Source organism: Mobula birostris, chromosome 22 (genome assembly GCF_030028105.1).
Source record: "Mobula birostris isolate sMobBir1 chromosome 22, sMobBir1.hap1, whole genome shotgun sequence".
NCBI lineage: Eukaryota > Metazoa > Chordata > Chondrichthyes > Myliobatiformes > Myliobatidae > Mobula > Mobula birostris.
In genome coordinates this window covers 25712901-25740195 of record NC_092391.1, presented here as the reverse complement: position 1 = coordinate 25740195, position 27295 = coordinate 25712901, and the positions used below count along the sequence as shown (strand labels likewise).

At 41.5% G+C, this 27295-nt stretch overlaps 1 protein-coding gene across 1 annotated transcript in view; it reads right to left on the bottom strand.

Moving 5' to 3' along the window:
* Nucleotides 1–3422: 3422 nt before the first annotated feature.
* The window catches only part of ptpa (protein phosphatase 2 phosphatase activator), a 56015-nt gene continuing 32142 nt past the window's right edge, over nt 3423–27295 (bottom strand). Inside the window, exons 9-10 of the mRNA XM_072240401.1 lie at nt 11443–11550; nt 3423–4486 (exon numbers count right to left, since the gene is read on the bottom strand). Of these exons, the coding sequence (XP_072096502.1) occupies nt 4412–4486; nt 11443–11550 (183 nt within the window). The 3' untranslated portion in view covers nt 3423–4411. The remainder of the gene's footprint in view (nt 4487–11442; nt 11551–27295) is intronic.

The window sequence follows — 27295 nt, the reverse complement described above, 5'->3', positions numbered from 1 at the left end:
TGAAATCTTTTAGTTGTGAATCTGTGGTGGGTTCTGTGATCCAGCACTCTCTAGTGGTACGTCAGGTAAATGACATCTGCATTAAGTTCCTCTAATGACTGTGGTAAACTGCTATTTTTAGAAACTTTACAAAGCCGGTATTGAAAACCAAATATCAATTTTACTGCATAATATTTTGTAGCAATATTGTCATTGTAAAAGTCACCATAATTGGAATCACAAACAAGAGAAAATCTTCAGATGCTGGAAATCCAAGCAATACACAAAATGCTGGAGGAACTTAGCAGGCCAGACAGCATCAATGGAAAAAAAAATGTACAATTGATGTTTCGGGCCGAGACCCTTCATCAGAATGTGAGGACTCTTTTCCAAAAATGCTGCCGGGCCTGCTGAGTTCTTCCAGCATTTTGTGTGTGTGTGTGTGTAACCAGAACTGGAATGTTCAGTTCAAGCAAATTTTGCAGCATTCAACAAGACCTGGAATACCAGGCATCTAAACCAGGCTTAATAAAAGCTGCTTATACTAAGGGTTACCTGAAAAATACAATAGAAATTTCTTGGGCAAAGTATTAAATGATACAGAAGTAAGATGTATATGTGCTGTAATATAATTGAATTGCACCCACAAGCGAATAACAAAGTCCCTATATTCTATATGCTTTCATTCTTCTCCTGAAGGCACTGGATTACACCCAGTATTGGTTTCACAGGCTCCGGTTGCCCGTATTAATAACCCTTCTTCTGGAAGGAGCCAAAAATATCACAGTAGATTCTATGACTATCTACAGCAGATGCAACTACTGGCATAATGGAGGGGGGGGGGGTTGGAAATGCTGGTTATGGTAGGGTCTCTCCTAATTTCCACACTTCCCCTCTCATTTCTTTCCCAGGCCTCCAAGAAAATGAGTGTATTACTACCTGTTTTCCTAGGTAGAGATCTACAGTTGCAAGAAAATGTTTGTAAACCCTTTGCAATTACCTGGTTTTCTGTATTATTTACTCATAAAATGACAGTCGTCTAAGTCACAATACTAGACAAACACTATCTGCCTAAACTAATAACACAAACAATTGTACTTTTCATGTCTTTATTGAACACTTTGTTTAATCATTCACAGTCCAAACTGGAAGATGTATGTGAACCCTTTTATTTAATAACTGGTAGAACTTCCTTTAGCAGCAAGAATCTCCACCAAACATTTCCTGTAGTTGCTGATCAGACTTGCACAACAGTGAGGGGGAATTTTAGACCATTGTTCCATTTTAAAATAAACTGTTTCAGTTCATCAATATTTCTGCGATACCTTGCACGAACAGCCCTCTTCAGGTCCTGCCACGGCATCTCAATTGGGTTAAGATCTGGACAGTCTTGGCCGTTCTAAGACACAAATTTTCTTTTTTAAACCATTCTGTTGTTGATTTACTGTCACATTTTGGATCAATGTCTTGAGGCATCATCCAACTTCTGTTAAGCTTCAGGTGAAGGACTGCTACCCTGGCACTCTCCTGTAAAATGTCTTGATACAAGTTGAATTCATTGTTCACTGTCCAGCCCCTGAGGCAGCCCCAAACCATGATGCTCCTTCCACCATGCTTCACAGTTGGGATGAGGTTTTGGTGGTGTTGTGCAATGCCCTTTTTCCTCCAAACATAGCAGTGTGCATTTTCTGCCAAAAAGTTCAACTTTTATCTCTTCTGGCCAGAGAACATAATCCCTGAAGCATGATGGAACATCCAGGTGGTCTTCTGCAAACTTGAGACATGCAGCAATTTTTTTTTTGAGAACAGTGGTTTCCTTCCATGAACACCATTCTTGTTTGGTGTTTTTCTTATAGCAGACATATGAACAGAGACTCTTGTAAGTTCTAGAGAATTTTGCAGTTCTTTTGCTTGTTACTCTTGCTCTTTTTCACCTCCTTCAGCATTACACGTTGTGCTCTTGATGTGAACTTTGCAGAATGCCCACTCCTATGGAGAGCAGAAACAGTACTGACTTTCCTCCATTTGTAGACAATTTCTCTTACTGTGGACTGATGAACACACAGGTCTTTAGAAACGCTTTTGTAGCCTTTCCAGTTTCATGCATCTCTACATTTCTTCTTCTAAGGTCCTCTGAAAGTTGTTTTGATGGAGGTGTAGTGCACATAAACAGATCTTGCAGAAGAGCAGGTTCTATCCGTAACCTGACTTTGTGTCTTTTTTTTAAATATATAGACCTCTACAACCCACACCTCTGATCTCAACTCATTGACTGGAACACCTGACTCCAAATAGTTTTTGGAGAAGGCATTACCCCAGAGGGTCACATACTTTTTTTGAACCTACACTGATTGTTTAAATGGTGTACTTAGTATTGACGAGAAGTACAACTGTGTGTGTTATTAGTCCACGCAGATTGCATTTGTTTATTATTATCACTCATAATGTGGTCTGATCATCTGAGTAATTAATGCAGAAAACAAGGTAATTGCAAAGGGTTCACAAACCAAGCAAGATCCCATCAAAAGAAATGTGATAATAGTCAGGTAATCTATATTGGTCAAATTTGAACCAACCCTATCCCAGCTTATCTGCTAATGAAGCTCTCATTCAAGTCTATGTTCTTTCAGGATCTCATTATTACAATAACCTCAGGGCCTGCTTTCTGACTTCCAATCCTGACCTTAAACACATGCAAGCTACAGGTATTCCTCACTTTACTAAAGGTAAATTCCTGGAAAATATTCTTTCATGCAAAAGTTGATGAATTTGAAAGGCTGGACCAAATGTAAATACTAATGTAAATCAAAAATCAAGTTATAGCCATATTCTACCTTACTCCATTCATCTGTTACTGCTGGTCCACACTGGCTGCTGGACAATGTGTTTTAATTTTAAAATATTCATTCACTTTCAAATCTTGCCATGGTCCTGTTTCCTCCATTCCTACAACCTTTTCCAAGTCCGCAACACTCTTGAGATAATTCCCACGTTGCTGATTTTAATCACTATTGGTGGCCCTGCTGTTAAGTGTGTGGGCCAAGAGCTCTGGAATTCTGTTCCTAAATTCCCCACCTTCTTTCTCTTCTCAGTTGTTGTTTAAATCCTATTTGATTATCTGGCCAAGTTTCGCATGGTGATATCACTCTTAGGTGGATCTCTTGGTTGTTCACTTGTAGAAACATGCACTTGGCTGCAGTCAATGACAGAATCAAACACCACATGTGATGATCTTTTGACCTAATGCGCATTTGAAAAAGCAGTTAGGTATTGGGTCGAGTCATTTTTTTTCCTACCTAGTGGGATCAAAGCCAGTTGTGCTGGTTGTTTGCTTTCAACTTGACTGAGGTGAGCTATCTGTATGAGCCAGGTTATGAACCAGAAGACCCTCCTGCCCATAAGCCAATAAAACTAGCAAAGTTTTGTTAATGGCTAACTTTAATCATTGCACTGCCTAGAGTATAAAAACAAAATTCAACAAACCATTGTCCCTTTAATCTTTATTTTTTTTTCATTATATGTAACATAGTAATTGGAGTGTATTTTATTGAGGGATTAGGTCTCATTGCTGAAACACTCCAAGCACTGCCCTCTCAATACTCGTATATACACACAAACACACAAAAGGGCTGAGAATATCAACATCCTTTAAATACTGCATTGCCTAATACTTTTCTAATGAGATTTATATTTACTTTTTGTATATGAATAGAAGGCTGTGGATATATTCAACCAAATTAGTCATTGTTAAATTTAGTTATTCTATTACCAGCAATTGTTTCCTTACTGCCACTAGCCAAGGAAGTTTAGTGGGTGCTGAGGAACAGAAGAGGGTGGCAAGATGCTTCCTTTCTCAAATGACTCATTGACACTGGAAAAAATAACCACTGGAGTAGACAATGAACTATGTTACAAGCAGCATTAAGTATACTGCAGGATGGGGTGGAGGGCAAACTGAGAACTACCTTGGATCAAGTCAGTAGCCTGTGAGGCATGTAATTTTTAAGAAATAAAAAATCCACCCATTGCTTTTAAGTGGCATAAAATTCTCTTCCAATCAAAGGCACGTTTTTACATTTTAATTCTATTCCATTTGTAAGCATTCCTGTAGTTGCTTCCCCCTCACTTTAGCACCACCAATACCAGACTGGCTTGAATTGTCACACCTGAGGTGCAGATTAATGATTGTGCTGGATGTAGAGAAGATTCAGAGCAGCAAACTCTAGTGATTGACAGCTGAGCCACGATGTCCATTTGCACCCGTTAAAAATCCACACCACTTCACTCCATGTCTGAGCTTAACACAAAATCAAAAAAAGTTGTACTAAAGGAAAAAAAAGTCATGTTTTTTTTTTGGTGGAAGTTCTTTTTGTTGCAGCTGGTTAGAAAGTCCCAGACTGCCTCCGATTACTGGTGCCTATTTTGCTTTGGTTCATGACCCCACTGCGTTGATGGTGAGCAAGCTGCCAAATTTGAAGTGCTGGATGACTGGGAATTTTTCGAGGCACTAAAAAAGAAAGATGTATTAGAAGAACATAAGGAAAAATTCACATTACTGAATAAGCTACAAGAGCTGTCTGTTCTTCATCCCAACCACTTTCTTAGAACAATTTTTTTTAAAAACTTATACTCCCTCAGTCCCTCTACCACCAGTAGGGAGGGACTTTGCCTTCAGCTGAACAGAACTAATTCCAGAAATGATTTATTTAAAACTATCCATATGCTTGATGATAGTAATAAAAACTTTTAACCCAAACATTGGTCACCTTTCCAATTATCATCAACTGTGGCTTATTGCTAATTTTCTTGCCCAATTATGTCTAAAATATCTTCAGATAATTTAGTACTTTAAAACTGCTACACAAATGCAAAACTTTACTGTTGTTCCAGCTATCCTTTAACATCTTTACATCAATTTCTTTAAGCAGAATACCGTAGATGTTGGACAGTTAAATAAACACAAAACAGTGAAAATATTTAGTAAGCCAGGCCACACCTGTGGAGATAGAAAGAGTTACTATTTCAGTTCAACGATGTTTCATTGCTGCATCACCTTCAACTTCAAGTTTAATTGTCATTTAACAATTCATGAATACAGCCAAATGAGACAGTGTTACTCCAAGGTCAAAGTGCAAAACACAGAACCAACAGTCACACACAGCATAAAGCACACGTAGCACATACAAGAAAGATACAGCCACTCAATAAACTCAAGCTTTCCAACGCTGCCAAAATCTGCAGATGGTCAGAACAGAGCTTGTCTTCTTCTGAGAACTCCAACAGTCCTTTCAGTATGCTGGAAGAGAAGTTGTCTTGTGTTGTTATCAGGTCAGAGGTGTTGGAAACTGCAAAGAGTAATCCAATGAATATGGATGCTAGCTTGGTGGAAGGCAAAGGCAAGGAATCCCTACCTTTGTTCTGAGTCAGAAATGAGCGGGTGAGAGCAGAAGTGTGAGAAATAGAACTGAATGCTCAAACAGCACCATCAACAATGGTTGAGAGGAAAGCACAGTTGAGGAAAAAGACAATATCTAAAGGGGCAGTGCGAAAACTGGCATTATCAGAACTAATCCTATAGAATCCAACTAGCTGGTAGAATGGAATGAAGGAAGCAGAATGGGAACAATATAATCAAGCTAACTGTGGCGCACCCCAGGGGCTTATACTAGATACTGGTTACTCTAACCACCCACTGAAATGGAGATAGAAAAGTCAAGAAATGGAAGGCAGAGGTGGACTATTTTAAAATGAGAACAGCATGGAAACTCTCCTTCTCTTCTGGAGAAGCAGATGGCGGCGCAATGCAGCTCGCAGCGGCCACTCCGGTGGTGATGTCTGTTATTTGTCAAGTAGGGTGCTGTGCACAATCCTGATTTGATGGAGACGGATGTGAGAGCACAGAGGAACATCTGGTGAAACTTCTGAAATACCTGCTTCGCTGCTGCTGTTGCTACTGTGTGGTCCAGAATCTCTGGAGGAGAAGGCCCTGAGTCCTCGGCTTTGCTTGTTGCTCGGCGGCCGGGGTGGAGTCGAAGTGCTCAGCAGAGGATGGTGCTCGGAGAGGCTGTGTCGGAGGGGCTGGTCGGAGGCTCGAAGTTTTCAGACGGACTCAGAGTCCGCTGCCAGTCGGGTACTTCCAATGGTGATGCATCAGCAAGTTGGCGGCACTTGGAGGTTCAATGGGGCGGGGGGAGAGTTCCTGCCTTCTGCCGCCTGCATGAGATGATGAGTCTATCGGGACTTTGAGACTTTTTTTTACCGTGCCCATGGTTTGCTCTTTATCAAATTATGGTATTGCTTTGCACTGTTGTTAACTATATGTTATAATTATGTGGTTTTGTCAGTTTTAGTCTTGGTTTGTCCTGTGTTTTTCTTGTGATATCACTCTGGAGGAATGTTGTATCATTTTTTAATGCATGCATTTCTAAATGACAATAAACAAGGACTGAGTGTCCTCATAATCTAATCTAACTGGTAACAGAGATGATGGAACATAAGAGAATAAGTAGAAGGACCATTATTGTCATGTACCAGAAGGCAAGGGGGAGAACCTGAGTAGGACAAACATGTTATGTCCCAAAAGGAAACAAATAATGGCTTGGATCTGTGCCGGTGGCTATAGGTGAATCTTTGGTTTGGAGGAAGCGTGTGGAGTTAAATGATAAGCTTCTCAGTATGAGAACAAGTTTAGCTGAGCAATAGGGATGATGTTAAAAGGGGACTGCCCAGAGAGGAAGAAAGGGGCCCCTCAGGCTGTTCAGGTGTGGGGAGGAGATATTATTTCTGGCTGCGGAAGTTAGCAACAATGGATGATCTGATTTTTTTTTAACATGACGGTATGAAAATATTTTTTTAAATCAATAAACATATTTTAATATGTTAAATCTCAGGGTGTGGCCATTACTGGCAAAACCAACATTTTTCATTCTACCCTCTATTTATTTCATCTCACTACTCCATTTCTTTCTCCCTTGGGTATATATTGGGGTTTGTATACTTAATGTCTAGTCCTGTAATCAATAATTCAACGAGAGGGGGCACCAGCTAGCAGTCTTTGATAATGATGATCAGTTCATGACAGAGAGGTTCAGACAATGTTGAGCCAAACAAAATGAGCACAGTGGAAAAAAAATCTTTAAAAGAAGTCAAGGATGGAGTGGCAGTAACAATTCTCCCCTCTCTTTCTCTGACATGCTGAGAGGTAAATGGCTAGAGGCTGCTGAGATCCTCGGGTAAATAAGCCAGTTTAACTTCCAACTCACTTCACAAGTAAACCTGAGAGACTGATGTAATTGAGGGGGTGGAGTTTGAGGGTAAGAGCTGGTGAGAGAGCTAGAATGTTGAGAATGTCAAAGAGCTGTGGTTTCTAATGGAGAACAGTGTTTTAAACTGATGTCACCTCAATCAGCTCAAAGCACCCAGAACCACCCAAAGAAACAGAAATGATGAACAGAATTCAGCAAAACGCACTGGGAAAACATTTTGCCTTTAAATTTGAATTTTCTGGTCATTATGAATGTAATGAAAGAAGTGAAGTTTCCCAGAGCAGGTACAGCAGGGCTAGATATAAAATTTTCTCCATACTGTCTCCGTATAAAACAGAAGTTACATACAGAGTAAAGCTGCTTCTACATTTCCCCAGAAAATGCTCTCAGGGCAGTTACAGGACACAGCAAGTACAGAATAAATTTTCCTCTGTACCATCCTTTGGGTGTGTGGGGTGTCCAGGGAGGGGCAGCACCTCTGGTGAAGGGGCATTTCGGGGCAGCTCACTCACCTCTGGTCCCCACTGGACACTCAACTCTCACCTGTGGCTCCAAGTAGCTGTTTTCATGTGATAGTGGCCACACCCCAGTACACTGCTTTGACAGGCGGGTAAGGCAGGTGAGGGCAGCCGGTGCCTTCGTACCCCAAGTGAGATAGGGACCTGTCCGTCCCAGCATGTGAAGTCAGCTCTGGTGGTCTGGGTGGATTAGATCTACAATGAGATCCAGCGGCCAGGCAGGCGGTTCTGTATGGAGGGCGAAGGGCACAGCAAGGCACAGAAGACACTATGGTCATCCACTGCAACCAAGGAAGAGTCAAGTTTGTGATACCTCTTTGTACCACTGCACCTGGACTTTTGAGGTCGAGAGAGTGGAACTGCTCCAATGCAGTGGCTTCTCCTCTTTAAAGCTCTCCTCCAAAGGTTTTCAGTCATCGTCAGACACGCTGGACAACTATCAGCACTATCCTGTCAAACCCTCCAGGAGCAGCATTGCTGGAGTCTGGATGCAGAGTCATTTTGAGGGCATGTAATGATTACCTAGAGGCTTGTGGAGAAGTGGACCACCCAGGATCAGTCCCTAGTCGGTGTTGATTCAAATGGTCATTAGTAAGGTACTTTTGTTTCAAGCTCAGTATTTATTCTTTTATATATTTGTTCAGAGGATGTGAGTATTGCTGCCAAGATCTTCATTTATTGTCCAGCCCTAATTAAACCTTGAGCATAATGACTTGATATGCCTGTTCAGGGACGTTAGGAATCAACCACATGAGTGGATCAGAGCCCTGCAAGTGCCAGCCCAGGCTAGAATGGCAGAATTCATTCCCGTTAATGAACCAGATGTGTTTTTACAATCATTTTATTGAACTTAAATTTCCCACAGCCATGGTGGGATTGAGTTCAAGTCGCTAGGTCTCTGGATACTAATTCAGTTACTAAAGCATTGATCAAGCAGCTCGGGGGGGGGGGGGGGGACAGGCAAACTACTCCAAATCTGACCCATAGTTGACAATCCTGTTAAAAATTACTTAATAGACAATTTCGATACTGAATAGGTGTGAATTATTTCCAATGGTCGGAGAGTCAGCAACCTGACAAAACATGAGGGAAATGTTTACATCCAGCATCTGGTTATGATCTGGAGTGTGTTGCCCGATAAAGATTAAGGAGTAATTTTTTTAAAAAGGGATATACCTCGTGAGAAATGTAAAGGGTTTCTGTATAGAGCAGTGTAATCGGACAAACTGAGTTTCCGTTTCAACAGTCCAGCAGAGACAAAACAAGCCAAATTACTTCTGCCTGTCTTGGACTTTGCTTTTTTGTCTCACCGAATTCATTGATCATTGCAGGAGTTGCATCAGGCATTTGCTCCAAGGCCCTTAGGCCAGGGAGTGGAAATAAAAAGCAGAAGTCACTCCCTCTGACACTTAGCCGAGATGCCTCTCACATTTGAAGAGCCTGCCAGCACACACTGTGTACTCTGACAGGCGCTGGAGCAGGGTATCAGAGAGCTGGTGGTAGCTGTACCCTGGCAAGAGGAAATGTCAGCCAAACAAAGGCTTCAGTAAAGTCAAGCCAGTGCCATTACATTCCTGTTCGTTTTTCTGGGAGAGTTTTTTAGCGGCAAGTAGACAAATTACCATTTAAAAATACATATTGCACAAGAAAGTTGGCCTAGCTTGTGTGTCTGGTGTGGGACTTAAATTCTCTGCCTTTGGCTCAAAGGTGAAAGTGCCATCACTGAGCCAGGACCTCCAGTTACCATCAGTCAGTAAATTCTAAAATATTTGGAGATCTTTACTTTAGAAAAGCATCATCTGAGATTATATCTTGTTAGAGGTCTAACATTATAGAAGTGTTTGATAGAGAAGACAGAAAATTTACGCAGGCGTTAGACTAGGGGGCATAACTATAACATAGTCACCAATCCAAAAAAACAAAAGAGTCCACGAATTATCTAGAATATGGTTAGGATGCAGGAATTGATACAGGATAGATATACTTAAGACAAAGTTAGAGAAAGACACGAAACAGAAAATATGTTGATACTGAGGTGGTCAGGCGGGAAGAGGCTCCTATAATACATTAGTACCACATAAGCAACAGGGCTAAATAACCGGTTTATATCCTACACTTCTAGGTACATATATAAAAAGCTTATGAATTTAAAAAAACACAAAGCAATCCTCCAAGACTGTGGCAGCAATTTTTTTAAAAAGGTTCCGGATAACAATTAATGATGGGAGAAGGATTGAAGTAGTACAGCGTGTAAGAGTCCACATGGATCCTTCAGCGGGTAGGCTCAGTAACAGTCTGTCTTTTGTCTGTGGATTTGCCTCAAGAAACATTTAGCGCAGTTTCCTCTGGCTAAGGGACTGTGTTTCAGGAAGGATGCCTGTCCTGTGCCAGCTGCCTCCTACACCAATAGCTTAAAGAGACAGTCCCGGTGTGACAGAAGACCAGACCCACGCTCTTTGAAGCTTTTCTTTCCTTCCAACTCAGTAACCCCACCCCTTCACCTGATGCCCAGACCTGTCCTAACACCTACAGGCTGACTCCGATCCATTCTGCTGTGTTCTGTCCCATTATATGCTGTCCACGTGAGCTTGAAACTCTTTCTCGGCACCAAGCAAATCTGGAAGTCTCTACTTGATTACTCTCTCTGTCTTAACTTCTGTTTACTTTCAAGGAGGTACTGGTTTCTCAATGTTCATGAACATTGGCTACTTACTCATCCTGTCCCTTCACTTCAATGGAGCGTGACCACAGTCAATGGGGAAAGTCAACTGAGTCATTTCTTCAGAAAGAAAAGTACTGTACGTAGAACATTTTTGAGACATTAGACATTTGTGATGAACACTTTTCCTTCCCCCAAGAGCTGAAATGGTGTGTGCAAAAGAACTTTGGTTGAGAATATCAATCTGTATTTGTGATAAACTTCCATGACATGAACTAACGGCTTTACTGGTTTGCTCAAGGAGTACAATGTGACTCATGCTATGAGTTATGGTTCTCGACACCTCAGCTTTTAGTTCAGCTTTCCCCCAAATGCCCCACATCTGCCAGATTACATCGCACATTACTCCACTCAGTTTTAAACCAAAATTTTAAAGCCACAGGGGCCTGAAAACATCACAGAGCAGCACAGGAAGTTACACAAGTCAGCAGCAGATTTCCTACACTGCCCATAGACTCAATTAACAATACGTCCCATGGTAACCCCCCACACACCCTCCCCAAATATTTCATTTCAGGAATCTGTTCTCCCACTCATCCCCATTCCCATGCAATTTGGAAACCATCCTTCCTGCAAGAATGCTCCAACTTCTGAAATGGGGGAGAAGCTATAATAGAAAGACTTGCATTCATGTAACTGCTTTAATGTTAGGACTTTCCAAAGAGCATTACAATCAATGTAAAGTTCTTTTTAAAAGCCTGGTCGCTATGTAAAGAAAACAGGGTAATCGAGATTGAGTAAGAATCAATAGAACTCCTCTGCTTCCCTTCATCAGAGTGACCAATTTCAATTGGTTCAACTTGGGAAGGAATCAAAGATGAGTACCAACTATTTCAAGTGAAGTGGTGTTGGAATTATCAATTGAATAGCAAACCTTGTTCACACAGTAAACAGGCACAGCCACTCACCCACTGGGCACCTGCTGTACTGGTCAGGGTCAATGTCTTTAAGTTGTACTCACTTCTGCCTTGTACATTCGAATCAGTCCTTGGTTAACTTTAGACCATGCGGGGACAGCACTGATATTCCACAGCTGGTTGGAGTGCTCTGCAAACGGGCCAGTCTTCATCTGCAGGTTAAAAATACCGGACAATTGTGGCATTAAGACTTACACAACTGCATGGAAAACTGGTCAATGGATGTATTTTACATTTTCTCCTCTGTATGGAATAATGAGAAAAAAACAGAACAGATTGGGATCCCTTTCACTGAACAAGCAAAGCTTTTTAACCCTTTAATAACACGTAGAGATTCAAATGGGGAGATGAAATGTTTTCATATCTGAAAGATTGAACTACAAGTCACAAATTCAAAGTCACCATTAAGGTTTTCAAGAGAAGCTACTCAAGAGGATACTGAGATTGTGCTTACTACTTGAAATATTCAGGCAAAGAACATTGATTGCTGTTGTTTTATTATTATGCAGTGGAAAAAGCTTGGTTCATACAGAGTACATCATTACACAGCGCACCGAGCTAGGGTAAGGTAAACAATATCAGGCCCTCCGTTGGTCACGATGGACCATGGATATTGCATCCAAGCTGTCTACGTGACATAGCAGGCTCCCCTTCTCCACCCAGCTGATGAATCCAAAGGAACAGTAGAGACCGATAAAGTTTGGCACCGGCAGTGCCACAGGAGTTGCCAGTCAGCATTACACTTAACGTAATGACTCCAGATCCTGATTTTCCCCTCAGGGTTTACTCCTGAAGCCTCTCCCTTGAGTGGGTATAGCTGCAAGGCACCAGAGGTTTGAGGTCAGAGTTCTCCTTCTCCTAGATGAGCTGCCAACCACAGCTGACAATCCTCATCTGCTCGACGCGACTGCTTTTAAGGTGCCAGTAACCTGACTTCGCCCCTTCTCCTGTCAGTACAAATGGTAATGCTGGGCTTAGTAGCTAAGGCACACACGAAGGCCAGGAGCTGAACTTGGTTCTCAGAGACTATTTGAGGTGCATGCCATTCGGAGCATGAAATAGGTAATAGGAGCTTATTCCCGCTCCTCCTTTATGACAGCTTTAAGGAACCGGTAAAACAATAACAATGCAGAATAAAATGTAAAAGCTACTGAAAAAGTGCAGTGCAGGCAAACGATAAAGTGCAAAATCATAACGAGGTAGATCGCTAGGCTAGGAGTCTATATAAGAAATACAAGAGATTCTGCAGTGCTGGAAATCCAGAACAACACACAACAATGCTGGAAAAACAGCAGGTCAGGCAGCATCTATGGAGAGGAATAAATAGCTGTCATTTTGGGCCAAGACCTTTCTTTGTGTTTGTCCGTAGATGGAAGGCTGATTCTTGTGACGTGCTGAGTCCACAACTCTGTAGTTTCTTGCTGTCACCTGCACAGCGATTGCCTTATCAAGCTCTTATGCATTCAGGCAGAATGCTTTCTGTGGAGCAGCGGTAAAAATTGGTGAGAGTTAAAGGGGAAAGTGCTGAATTTCTTTAGCCTCTTGAGGAAGTAGAGATGTTGGTGAGGTTTACATCAAAGCCGTGACATCCGTGTGGTTGGACCAGAGCAGACTATTGATGATGATCACATCTAGGAACTGAAAACTCTTAACTTCAACACCTTTGATGTACAGACAAGAACCATGTGCACCACACCCCTTTCTGAAGCCAATGAGCAGCTCTTTTGTTGACATCGAGGAAGGTTGTTGTCATGACCCCATGTCACTAAGCTACCTCCTTCCTGTACTCTGACTCATGCAGTCCACTACAGTGGGATTATCTTCACACTTGTATATGAAGTCAGCGCGGAACCTGCCCATACAGTCACCAGTGTACAGGAAATAGATTAGGAAGCCGAGGAGCACCAGTGTTTAGAATAATCATGGCAGAGGGGTTCGGATGTACTTCAGGACAAAGTAGATCAACCCAGGAGCAAGAACACAATCAGTTTTGCTGGAAGTCAAATAGGAAGACAGCCAAGTTCTATAAAACAAACAAAGAGAAAATATGCAGTTGCTGGAAATCCAAAGCAACACCTGATGAAGGGTCTTGGCCCAGAAAGTGGACTGTTTACTCTTCTCCATAGATGCTGCCTGGCCTGCTGAGTTCCTCCAGCATTTTATGTGTGTTGCTTTCAAGTTCTATAAAATCCTGGTATATACCAGGTGGGCCGAATATCCCATTTCCTTGCTATCAATTCTACTAAAGCTATGCTGCAATGTTAATCAGAAATATCTATGGCAGTGCCCAGCTGTTTATAGGTTCTGATACCAGATACTAGCCTCCTCAATCAGTATTTCACTCCACCAGAAACTCAACATCAGTTAGTAAGTATTCAACCAGACCCTGTCTGAACACCAGAAGCATACAGGTCTCAGCAATGTTCAATTTGGCACTTATTTTGTGTTATTTGCCGAAATTTCACCTCCCCACAACCCACAGCAAACATGTTGTTAACCACCCATCTTACCATCTATTGTCATACCCAGGTGATTGAGAGAGACCAGGAATAGACGGGTTTATTTACACAAAGCAATAGCTAAGTAAAGTCGCGAAAGCATGGTAAACAAATGATTTGGCACAGAACAGGAACTGAACCACATTCTGCCTTTTCCAAATGAGCCAGGGAAACTCAAGAACTTTAAAGAGTGTTAGACAAAATAAAACAGACGTGCACAGGTGCACAAGTTATGAAGAACAGTATGCTCACCTGCCCTCCCCCTCTCTTCTCCACTGTGATGTATACAAGTGCATCAACATAGAGTTTGCAGCTGGGACAGATGGTGGGAAAGCATTTTTGATATACACTTTAAAAATTCTACCATATTTTCTGAACTCACAACAGAAGCATACAGAACTGAAGTTAGTCATTTATGCCACTGTGCCTTTGCCAGCTGTTGGAAAGTGCGATACAATTACAAATAAGCTCTTATTTGGCTCCAGTCGGGTACAGGTATTGATTTTAACCCACATTTCGACGACAATCTCTGCCATCTTTATCAGGATGCCATCCCTGATGAAGATGGCAGTGTGTGTCATCAAAATGTGGGTTAAAAATCGACACCTATACCCAGCTGGAAGCCCGAGAAGGATTTATTCGTCACATACGCCAGGGAAGCACTAGATCCTGTATGCTGTATAGTTAGCCCCACTGCCCTGCACTTTAGCCAGCTTGCAATTTCCACCCTGCTCCAGTCAAATATTATTAAGTTCCCTTGTGAATATTACTTTTGAATTGCTTGCACCACCCCAGATAATGGATTCCAAATTATACCTTGTTGTGTAAATTAATTTCTCCCCTGATTCTTTTGTCTGTTATGTCAAATCTGAGTCTTTCCATCAAAGGGCTATCAAAATTTTTAAGCACAACTATACTATAAGATACCTGAGCACAATGAAGCCATTCAGCCCATTGAGTCTGCTCTGCCATTCCATCATAGCTGATTTATTTTCCATCTCAACCCCACTCTCTTGCCTTCTCCCTGTAACTTTTGATACCCTTATTAATTAAGAATCCAATCAACTCCACTTTAAATATACCCAACAATTTGACTTCCACAACTGTCTGTAGAAATGAATTCCACAGATTCACCACCTTCTGGCTAAAGAATTCCTCAGCTCTGTTCTAAAGGGACTTCTGAGGCTGTGCCCTCTGGTCCTAGACTTCCTCACTACAGGAAACATCTTCTCCATGTTCACCAGATCTAGGCCTTTCAATATTCAATAGGTTTCAATCAGATCCCTCCTCATTCTTCTAAACTCCAGCTAGTACAGGAACAGAGCTCCTCATGTTAACCCTTTCATTCCCCAGGATCAGTCTCTGAACCTCCTCTGGACCCTCTTCCAATGGCAGCACTTCCTTTCTTAGGATAGGAAAGGAAAGGTACGTCGCATCCGGAGTTTCTCCGGTTAGCGGACGATTTCCCTCCACACCTCTCTGATGTAGTGGGGAATCGCGTACGAGGCAAGTTACAGCAGTGGTTTGCCATTGCCTTCTGCTGGGTGAGTCTCCAAAGGGATCACCAGCTCGTAACCCAGCACGGATGGAAAGCGAGCAGGGGAGCCGGCTAGATTCGAACTCGGGACCTTTCGTCCCGAAGTCTGGCATTGATGTCACTACGCCACCAGCCGGGTCATCCTTTCTTAGATAAGATACCCAAAACTCCCTTAATTTTCTGCATAACGAGAACAGAGCCAGCTTCTCCACTCTCTCCATACAACTGAAGCCCCTCAAAAACAAATGAAACCAATCACCACACAAGAACCCACCTAATCATCCGTGAGTAATGATGCAAATCACCCACCTTTCTCCTCCGATGCCTCTAGCTCATGGTTACTAAGACAACTATAGTCACCTGCAAGCTAAACCAGGTGCAAATTCCACATCCAACACATACTTCACGTTTAATAGATGGTTCCCTGGGAACTGAACAAACTATTAAAAAAGGCAAGAAGCTCATGCATCAGAACAGGATGTTAAGTCAGTGCAACACAGAGCGCTCATCCAGATTGATGGCCAGGAACAAAAGGATCAAACAGTCCACTGAATTGGATGAATTATGGAATAAAGCAGCATTGCAAAATACCATTCAGCCCATCACAGATGTGCTGTACAGTCCGGTGAAGGAGTTTAGTTACATGAAGCAAATGGACAAGTGGTGTGTTCTTTAAAATTTTTTGTCATTTGTGGAATATGGAGCTCATTGAAAATGTCAGAACTTATCCCCAACCGCCCCCAGAACCGAGGAGTGAATCTGGAGTCACACATACCACAGGTTTCCTTCTCAAAAGGACTTAGTGAACCAAGTTTTTTTTTCCCCAACAACTATTTGGTTGTTTTATTTTACTGAGACTAGCAATTTTTAAAAAATCTAGTTTTATTAATAACTTGAGTTTAAATTCCACAGTTGCCATAATTAGATTCAAACAGGTCTCTAGATCAAAAGTCCAGACCTGCCAAGCCAGCAACTTCAAATACTGTCCTATGTTCTTCTTGGAGTAATGAAAGTGGAGGGAAACATATTGAAAGGCTTTAATAGAGTGCTTGAGGTGAAATAATTCTTTTTTTTTTAAAAATGTGTTTCACAATCCCTGGTCATTGATTTTAAACAACTGGCAGAAAAACTATGGAGACGATGGTGAATGTTACAGTGAAGTGAAATGGAGCAGAAAGTTCTTAATGAAAAGATTTATTTAGGAGTGTACTAACTAGGAGCGTGGTGGAATCAGATTCACAGTAAATCTCAAAAGGACTTCATGAAGACAACTAAATTGTAAGGTGAAAGAAAAGAATCTGGTGTACAGGCCCAAATTTGACAGCTCTTTTAAAGGGTAGTATGTTTGGAACAGGGCACAGCAATGTAGTGATCAGCATAATCGCTTTATAGCACCAACAATCACCAATTAGGGTTCGATTACCGCTACTGTCTGTAAGGAGTTTGTACGTTCTCCCTAAGACCACGTGGGTTTCCACTGCTCCGATTTCCTTCTACATTCCAAATAGGGCAAGTGAGTTGTGGGCATGCTTTGTTGGCGCTGGAAACATGGCACCAGAAACTTGTAGCCTGCCCCCAGCACAACCCTTGGACTGTGTTGGTCGTTGACACAAAATGATGCATTTCACTGTATGTTTCAGTGCTTTGACATACATGTGACAGATAAAGCTAATATTAAAATGAATGTCTCCAACTGTACGGAAAGTTTTGATGGTTCCCTTATTTGCTTTCCATGCCTTTAAATATTCTCAGAATTACTTAAGTACATTTAAAGGATCATGGTACGAACTCTGAACGCCTGCATAGAGAAATGTTTTTCCACCCTTTCCAGCCCTGGTATCGTCATTATTCAGGACTTCACTGCATTCAATAAATTGAAATCAATTCACCTGTATTCAAAACAAAACAGTCTCACAACAAAGAAACTGGAATCTTCCTAACCCAAAGAGTGGATAGATTGTGGAATATTTCTAGACATGAGTTAAATAAATGAAGGGAAAAGGAATGGAAGGATATCCTGATTGAATCATAGAAAGGAAAGCAGTGGGAGGTGTCAGTGGAACATGAATGCTGGCTCAGAATTGTTGGGCCTGTTTTGTATTGTAAATACAAAATTTCAAATTGTTAATTTTTTGAGATATCTAATCACGTTATCTCTTATTACTTTCAGTTTGAAATGAGAATCCCACCCTCCCCCACCATCTTCAAGTTTCTTCATAACTTCATTGTTAAAAACTGTTCAAGTGAGTCAAAACTTCACCACCTTCATGTCTTCCCGCAACCTCTCAAAGCAGGTGTTCTCAAACTCAATACTCCTAACAAACCCAATTAAATCCTTGGACAAGTTCAACACAACATCCTTGTTTTTGTATTCTCTCCTTCTGGAAACAAAAGTTTCCAGCTTGCCTTTTTTTATGGTCTTGTCTAGTGACAAAGAGAGGGATGCCATTACTTTCCTGACACATCCCTGTCACACCCAGCAAGAAACATCTGCCAGTGCCGGGGAAGAATACCGTGAATAGGCTGAGTGCAAGCCTCGTTCTATCTTGATGTTTATAGACCCTGGCCAGTGAAGTGTCAGGAAATAGCTTCACCACAGAGGTAGTTCACAGACTGCAGCCTGCTCATCCTCACTAAAGCAGCAAAGAGACAAAACTCTGTAGCACCTATCATAACCTCAAACCACAGTGCTTTCCTAGAAGCAGTTTGAAGGCATCAAGGTCCCTCAGGTGAACAATAAACACAAAAACTGTACTGATGTACAGAGACTGAAGCATAGAGATTTAATAGTGATGTGATACTTCACGTCTGCAGTCTAGGTCTTTGGTGTAACATCTGCAGCAAAGACACTCACTCACAAGACTGCACTGAACTGTCAAACCGGACTTGACTATTAAGATTTTTGGCTTGATGTTTGAGCCCCCAAATTCTTTGATTCAAATGTGAGGATGTTGCCCACTGAGCCGTGGCTGATATTTGTCTGATTCAATGTTAACATCTATCTTACTCACTGAGGGCATCTTCCTGGACCATGGCACACAGTTGCTAGTTTCAGATTTGAAGCAGGAGAAAGCATTGAGCCAGGGTTCTATTTATAACCTTAAGAAAAATAGCAGGCTATTCAGTCCTTCACGCCTTTTCCACCAATGAGATCGTCACCGAGTTTCCCTCTCTCTCCTGCTGAAGGGTCTCAGCCCAAAGTGTCAGCTCTTTATTCCTCTCCATAGATGCAGCCTGACCTGCAGAGTTCCTCCAGTATTTTGTGCAACTTGCTCTGGATTCCCAGCATCTGCGGAATCTCGTGTTTATTATTTCTCTGTACCACTTTCTTGCAGTGACCTCACATCCATTGATTCTCTTAACATTTAATAGCTAAATATAGCAAAAATCCCAAAATCTCATTCCACAGAGATCAAAAACACGGCAGCCAGTGAAAACTCAAACCATTTGGGTTTACTCTTCCACTCCCCACCCATTTCCATTCAAGAAAAGACATATCAAAAATTAAGGAACTGCAACAACTAAAAGCCCAAAAAACAATCGGCTTTTGCTTATGTATGTAAAGACTGTAGTCTATAATAAAATTCAGGGCAAAAATTCCACACACATTTCAGAGCTAGAGATCTTTAACACATTGTTGCAGTATTACTTTTCTGGCTGCTTTTCGCATGAGAAAAACGGGTCTCCTGACAAACTGAGGGAAAGCTATTTTGGATTCACAGCAAAGCACTGAGAAGCGGGAGGAGGTGGTCCGTGGGGAATCAGTCATAGCAGCCATCTTGGGAAGGAAATTACTCGGTGACTACTTTCATGCTTTACAGTCCCCCTGGGGACCTGACCCTTTTAAACTGTTTCTCTGGCAGCTAAGGGGCCTCAAGCTTCCTTCTTCCTGTGTAAGCTTCCTCTGCCAGTTTAACTGAAACCTGAGCTCACTCATCCCTCCTCCCACATACAAGTGAGCTGTAACACTTTGTGTGCCAAACCAGCTTTCTCAACTTTCAACACATTTCTCTTTCTGTCCCTTCCTCCTTCATGCTCTCAGCTGGCCTCCCCCAAGTAAACACTCTTAAAATGTTGTTAGGACCCTGCACTCTCATCTACTTCCCACAGACATCTTTTAGTTAGACAGCACATTAAAATCCTTATATAGCACATAAAAGAAACCACATCTGGAGAACAATGTACAACATTAGACTTCTTATTTTAGGATATTTTTGCAAGTTCAGAGAACGTTTACTAGAACATAGTCAATAGCATGTTCATTGACTCATAGTCAATGGTTTGTTGTGGTTTGTATCCACTGGAGTTGAGATTCAGATCTAATATCACTGGGATACATCATGGAATTTGTTGATTTGCAGCTGGACTACATTGCGATACATAATTAAAAACTATAACTTACAATATGAAATATACATTAAATTAAGTAGTGCAAGAGAGAGCAAATAATACTGACGTAGTGTTCATGGGTTTATTATCCATTCTGAGAGAGAAATAGAAGGGAGATTGAAGATCTGGCTGAGTGGTGCCACAACAACCTCTCACTCTACGTCAGCAAGACCAAGAAACTGATAATGACTTCAGGAGGAGGGATCCAGAGGTCCACGAACCAGTCCACATCAGAAGATCGGAGGTGGAGAGTGTCAGCAACTTTAAATTCCTCGGTGTTGTCATTTCAGAGGATCTGTCCTGGGCCCAGCACACAAGTGCCATTACAAAGAAAGCACAGCAGTGCCTCTACTTCCTTAGAAGTTTGCGAAAGTTCGCCATGTCACCTAAAACTCTGACAAACTTCTATAGATGTGTTGGAGAGTATACTGACTGGTTGCATCACAGCCTGGTATGGAAACACCAATGCTCTTGAATGGAAAGTAGTGCAGAAAAGCAGCATCTATCATCAAGGACCCCCACCAGCCAGGTCATGCTCCCTTCTCACTGCTGCCATCAGGAAGGTGGTACAGAAGCCTCAGAACCCACACCACCAGGTTCAAGAATAGTTATTACCCCTCAGCCATCAGACTCTTGAACTAGAGGTGATAACTTCACTTGCCCCATCACTGAACTGTTCCCTCAACCTATAGACTCACTTTCAAGGACATTTTAGCTCATTTTTCTCAATATTTATTGCTTTTTTATTTACTTTTCGTTTGTATTTGCACATTGTCCATCCTGTTGGGTGTGGTCTTTCAATGGTTGTATTATGCTTCTTGGATTTACTGTGTATGCCCACAAGAAAATGAATCTCAGAGTTGCCCTTAATGATGTATGCCATCTTCCTGAGACCGCCTCTCGAGGGTGTCCTCAGCGCGAGGGAGGCCAGTGCCCGTGTTGGAAATGGCCGAGGTTACAACCTTCCGCAGCTTTTTCCAAGTGTGTGCTGAAGATTGAGAGGCATCTTGATTGAAACACAAAAGCCTCTGGAGTTGCAACAGGGTGAATGTAGGGAGAAAGTTAGAATCAAGGATCATTGTCAAAAAATAAAGAGTGACCACTCAAGATGAAGCAAAATCTTTCTCAGAGTTGAGGGTCTTTGGCACCTTCTTCTCAAAAGCTGGAAGATGCAATGTCTTTGGATACTTTTGAAGTAGAAGTAGATTCTTAATCAGCAAAGGTGATTGAGATTACTGTCCGTAGACAGGAATGGAGAGCTACGGTTACAATCAGATGAGTATCTTTACAGAGGCTGGCATCAAAACCACACAAAATACAGAGAACACTAAAGAAAGTTAAAGAGCAATGAAATTCTGGGGAGACTCAGCAGGTTAGGCAGCATCTATGGAGAGGAATAAACAGTCAACACTTCAGGCTGAGACCCTTTATCAGGACTGGAAAAGGGAAAGAAGCCAGAATAATGTGGTGTGGGGAGGGGACCAGAGAGGGATAAGAACACAAGAGGAATTAGTAGCAGTACTGGGCACTCGGCCTCTCACACGTGCTCCACTGTTCAACAGGATCCTAATCTTTTTTCTCAACACCACTTTCTTGTACTAACCTCAGTATCTTAAATATGCTCAGTATGTTTGTTCTTGGGTAGAGAACTTCAAAGATTCAGTGGCCCATGGATGAAGACAGTTCTTCACATCTACATTAGGCAAGGCCAGTCTCTTATCACAAGATTGTGAATTCTGTTTCAGATACCACAGCCAGGAATCATCCTGCCAGATACCAAAAGAATTATATCCCATTCTAAACTTGAGAGTATAGGCCTAGCCTGTCTCATCTCTCTCAAAGATCAATCACTACCCCTGGAATCAATCTGGCAAACCTCCATTATGTTCCCTCCATCACAAGTAAATCCTTCCTTGGGTAGGGAGACTAAATCTATACATAGGCAGTCCCCAGGTTAGGTAAAGCCCCATCCATGAGAATGGTCCATGAACCAATATATTCCAAAATGGAAATGAACAATTTCAATGAGGGTCATTTAAAATGTACATTTATTTATCATCTTCCTCGATGCAGTTACAATGGTAGAAAATCAGAATGTCCCACATCCAGTGGCCGACTTTGATGGCCTTAAAGTATCAATGGATGTTACATTGTTTAGTACTTTACATGCATCAGTAGAAGAGATTTGCCTTACCAGTTTCCAAAACAAATCTCTTAAGTAGCCTTCAGTTGTGAACCCAGCTGGTGAGTATACAGAATGAGCTGCCAGAGAAAGTGGTTGAGGCAGATACAGTAGTATCATTTAAGGAGCATTTGGGTAAGCAGATGGAAAGGCAAGGCTAAGAGGGAGTACGGGCTGAATACAGTAAATTAAGACTAGCTAGGTGGACAAACATGGTTAGCATGGCCTGTTTGGGCCGAAGGGTCTGAATCCATGCTCTATCGCTCTATGACGACTCCATTCTTAAAGACAATGTACCAGATTACTGAGGGGTGTTACATGTAAACAGATTTTACTGAAGACCCATTGCCTTTTAATTTAACTAGATGCTCCATAATTCCACTACAAAACAATGCTACAAGACTGTTTTTCATGATTGCAATGGCCAGATGCCGGAGCAGGTAATGCAACACACCTCCCTCCCACTGGAAAAAGATTACCTTGATAAACAGGATTTACTCAGCTAAACTGTCTTTTCCCAATGTTTTGACTCCAAAAGGAATTTTACATCTAATGGACTTAATTTTTGAGGAAGTTGAAGCAGCTCTTGGTCAAAACACAGAATGGAGAGTAAAGGGCCTGGTTGTCATTGTGTGAAGCTGTAAATTACATCTGAGAACAGACTAGAGATGCAGTTTTGCCCCGAGAAGATAGTGATAATGGTATGGGGCATCTACTTATTTTCTGTAAAGTTATTATTGATAGCAGACCACTCTTACGCTGTCTCCACTGCCAGGGATGCATTGCTGTGAGAGATCTGAGACATGCAGAGGCAGGTACAAATAGAGGGCAAATATTTTCTTTGGAGCCTAAAGGCTTAAAAAAAACCCACCTGGACCTGGGACTCAATACCTCCCTTTGCAACTGGATCATTGACTTCCTGACCAACTGACTACAATCAGTAAGAACTGCAGCATCTTTGTCACCATCATCCTCAACACTGGGGTCCCCAAAGGCTGTATCCTCAGCCTGCAACTCTACTCCCTGTACACTTGTGACTGTATGGTCAGATTCTGCACTAACTCCATCTACAAGCTTGCAGATGACCACCACCAGTGGGCCAAATCTCAAATAACGATAAATCAGAATACAGGAAGGAGACAGAGAGCTTAGCAGCAGAGTGTCATGACAATAACCTTTACCTCAAGGACAGTGAAACAAAAGAGCTGGTCATTGACTTCAGGAAAGAGACTAATACACACGCTCCTGTTTACATCAATGGTACTGAGTTTGAGATAGTTGAAAGCTTCAAGTTCCTGGGAGTGAACATCACCAACAGCCTGTCCTGGTCGAACCACATTGACGCCTCAGCCGAGAAAGCTCAACAGAACCCCTGCTTCCTCAAGAGGCTAAAAAGAAACCTGTTTGACCCTGACCAATTTTTATGCATGCACCATAGAAAGCATCCCATCTAGACACATCACGGCTCGTTCTGCCTGAGACCACAAGAAACTGCAGAGTTGTAGATACAGCTCAGCACATGACAGAAACCAGACTCTCCCCTCCATGGACTCTGTCCACTTTTCTCACTGCCTTGCTAAAACAACCAACATAATCAAAGACCCCACCCACACCAGGTATTCTCACTTCTCAACACCACCCCACCCCCGCATTGGGCAGATGCAAAAGCTTCAAAGCAAGTACCACCAGACTCAAGGTCCTATGTTTTAAGACTATTGAAAGTTCCGGCAACATAATAAGATGGATTCCTGACTTCACAATCTACCTCACTGTAGACTCATTATTATCTGTCTGTATTTCCTCTGTAATTGTAACACTAACACCTTTTTCTGTATTCTGTTGTTTTCCCTTGTAGTACCTCAATTCACTGTTGTAATGAAGAGATATGTATGGACGGCACACAAAGTTTTTCACTGTACCATTTGACAATAATAAACCAATTTACCAATTTTACTTTTCTTGCCTTGAAAAATGCTTTATAAATCCTTGGGAGATTTTGCATAAAATCAGCTTTCTGAAAATCAGGTCTTCTGTAACCTGGGGAGCCCCTGTACAATATTTCAGATGTGGTCTCATCAGAGTCCTATCCAATTTTAGTAAAGATTCTTTACTTTTGTATTCAAATCTTCTTACAATAAAGACCAAGAATTAATTTGGTCAATGCACAAATTGTGCATAAAACATTGGATAGGCCTGGTACTGAGAATTTAGACACGCCAAGCTAAATTGTACCCAGAAACGCACGGGATGATTCCCTGTCAGTCACAAATTGATTTGGAAGTTAATATTGGCAAAAACCTAACATGTGCAAAACTGATTTTATATGCAAAATGGACAATTCATTCAGTTTCTAGGCCTACATTCTCTCATTTACTCTCTCCAACTTGCATCATCTTACACCTGTACAAATAGCCATGGTGAGTGCTAGAAGGAATACTGCAGACCCCTATCACCGAGATGGAGAGAGCAAAATATGTCTTTGACTTTCACTACAAAGCTGTTGGTAATTATTATGCAACTACCTTAGCCAATCACCAAAAGAAGTGCAAACTCAGAAAATAGTCCTCAAATTTATGTAAAGGTGGAGTTCTTTTCTCTAGGGGAGGACAAAGAGGTTGTATTGAAGCAGGTTAAAATTGTAAAAGGCCTTAAAATTGCAATGGGATCTGATTGAGTAGAGGTGAAGATCATGAATCCCATGAATCCACTAGTGGGGAAAATTACAGTTACTAAAATAAGATAGTCACTTATAAAGCTAGTACAGAATTCAGAAGAAAACACTCTCCTCGAAGTTGGTGAGAAAGTGGAACTTGATTCTGTAAATCTTCACTGAGCATCGCACAGTAAGTTCCGTGTTAAAGAAAAAAAATCAAGCTGTTTATGGCAGTGTTGGGTCGTAAATACTAGTTTAAAAAAAAGGATGTGAAAACTAGAACAAGAAAAGAAAATGTGTCAGGAAAGGTCTGCTGCCTCATTAGTGGAACCCAGGAGTATTCAAGCATACAGATAGCAAAAGTAGTGGATAGAGGAGTAATGCCTGTTAAGGGAACACATACAGTGATGTGCAAGGGTGTGTAAACATATGAAATGAGTACTTAGCATCCCGCTTCGCCAGGGAAGAGGGTTCTTTCAAAGTAAAAAAAAGGAAGACAGCCATGGCACTAGATTAAAAATTATACCATAGATGAATTAGGAAAGGTGTCTGAACTTAATGCAGGTAAGACACCAGGACTGGATAGGATGCATCCTGACCACAATCGATAAATGCGTTTTTGCTTATCAGCTGGTACATGACAACTCAAGGGAGAAGGACATGGATGATGTTGAGATTAAATATTATCAACATAGTAGTACATTGATATTAAGGAGGGTGTGGTGTTGGGTGACTCAAAGATCATTAAGGTGGAGGAGTCCCTGGGGCATAATAGGCTCCAGCCCAGAATACTTAATCTAGCAGGTATGACAGCAATATTTAAAAGGCATTAAGACAGTCACAGTTCCTGGTTCAGGCCGGGAACAGAGGTATGCAGACCGCGTGCAGGCTGTAGGATTTAGTTTAGTTTGACACAAACATGGGGGGGGGGGGGGGTTGCTGAAGGCCCTGTTCCTATTCTGTTTTCTATTCCATATTCCATGACTGGAATGTTATTTCCTCTGTTCAGGAAAAGGGAGCAAAGATAAACCCAACAACCACTGGTCAATCAGTTGAACCTTAGTCGTAGGAATGCATTTAGAAACATTGACCCAGGACATGATTAATAGTCATTTGGAGGAAAATCCAGCATAGGTTTGTTAAAGGTAAATTGTATTCACTCAATGTGATAGAATTTTTGGTGACATAACGGACAGATGTTGAGGATAATACAACAAATGGGGGTGTACATGGATTTCCAGAAGGCTTTTGATAAGGTGCTACATCACAAATTTATCAACAAAGTTGAACCACACCTAACTTCACATTTATGCTATCAATGTCTTTTCTATGCCGTAAGTAACAGAGAACAGAGGACTGCGGTGAATGGATGTTTTGCTAGACTAGAGGAAGGTGAATAATGGTGTTCTCCAGGGGTGATCTAGATTTTATTAACTGAGGCAGAGTATAAAAGCAGGGAAGTCATGCTGAATCTCAACAAAAATGTACCAATAAGTGTCACCACAACATAGGAAGATCAAGAAAGGCATTAGAGAGGGCTCAGAAGAGATTTATTAGAATCGTTCTTGGGACGAGGGTCTACTTTAGGATAGATTAGAGGCTGGGACTGTTCCTTTAAAGAGAAGGCTGAGGAGAAATCGGAAGTTTATCAACTGAGAAGGGATCTGGGATGCACCACTCACTAATGTGACACAAACAGGTTCCATTGTAACTTTCAAGAGGGAGTTCAATGGTGAAGAAAAATTTGCAAGGCTAGAAGTGTGTGGGTGGAACTGGTGAGTTTTCCTGGTAGAAAGCCAGTGTAAATATACAAATGGGCCAAAAGACTTCCTTCTTGCTGTAATTTTTCTTTGATATTGTTGGCTCTCTGTCTATTTTCTGATCCTTAGGGTCCTTCTGGGAGTCAAAAATGGTGAGCAGTCTTAATTCTAATGATAATTTATTTTAGAGTACCAACAAACATACAAATACGAAGCAAACTAAATAAAGAGCTGAGAAATGATGTTGAAAGGTCAGTGTAAAGACAAAAGAATAGAGCAAAAAATGGCGCATCTGAAAAATTCATCACTTTTACACACAAGAAATTCCTTAGATAAACAAGTTAATAGACTATATAATTAAAACAATTCTCATTTTTCATTGGCTAAGTAATAGCACATTACCCATGTGATGTAAAAGTGATAAACCGTTAGTTTAGCTGCTATACCGCTTTCTGCCAGTGAGTGGGGATGAATCACCACATCATGTGAAAGATACAAGGAATTTGTAAAAAGTACAAATCTTATAAAAAGTATTATTTCTTTTTAAAAAGTGGTTTCCAACATTATTCTAGAAACTGCAGAAACATTATGTACTACAAAATAGAAAGGTGTGACCAAAGAACTACTATTCACTAATCGATTATAAACAGCAAGATCTAAAATTGCAAATAGGACACCCAACAGTCAGGATGAGAGATGCAGTTTGACGTTACAGTCTCACAGCAACACAGTGTAACGCTTTAAGTAACCACTCACAAAGTGATCATTATTAACAGTATCATTTCAACACAGAACTAAACACAGCACAGGTTTCAATTTAAGCTTCATACTCAAGCTCACGTCCATCCACAAGTAAATAGCAATTCGTGTCTGGTGTG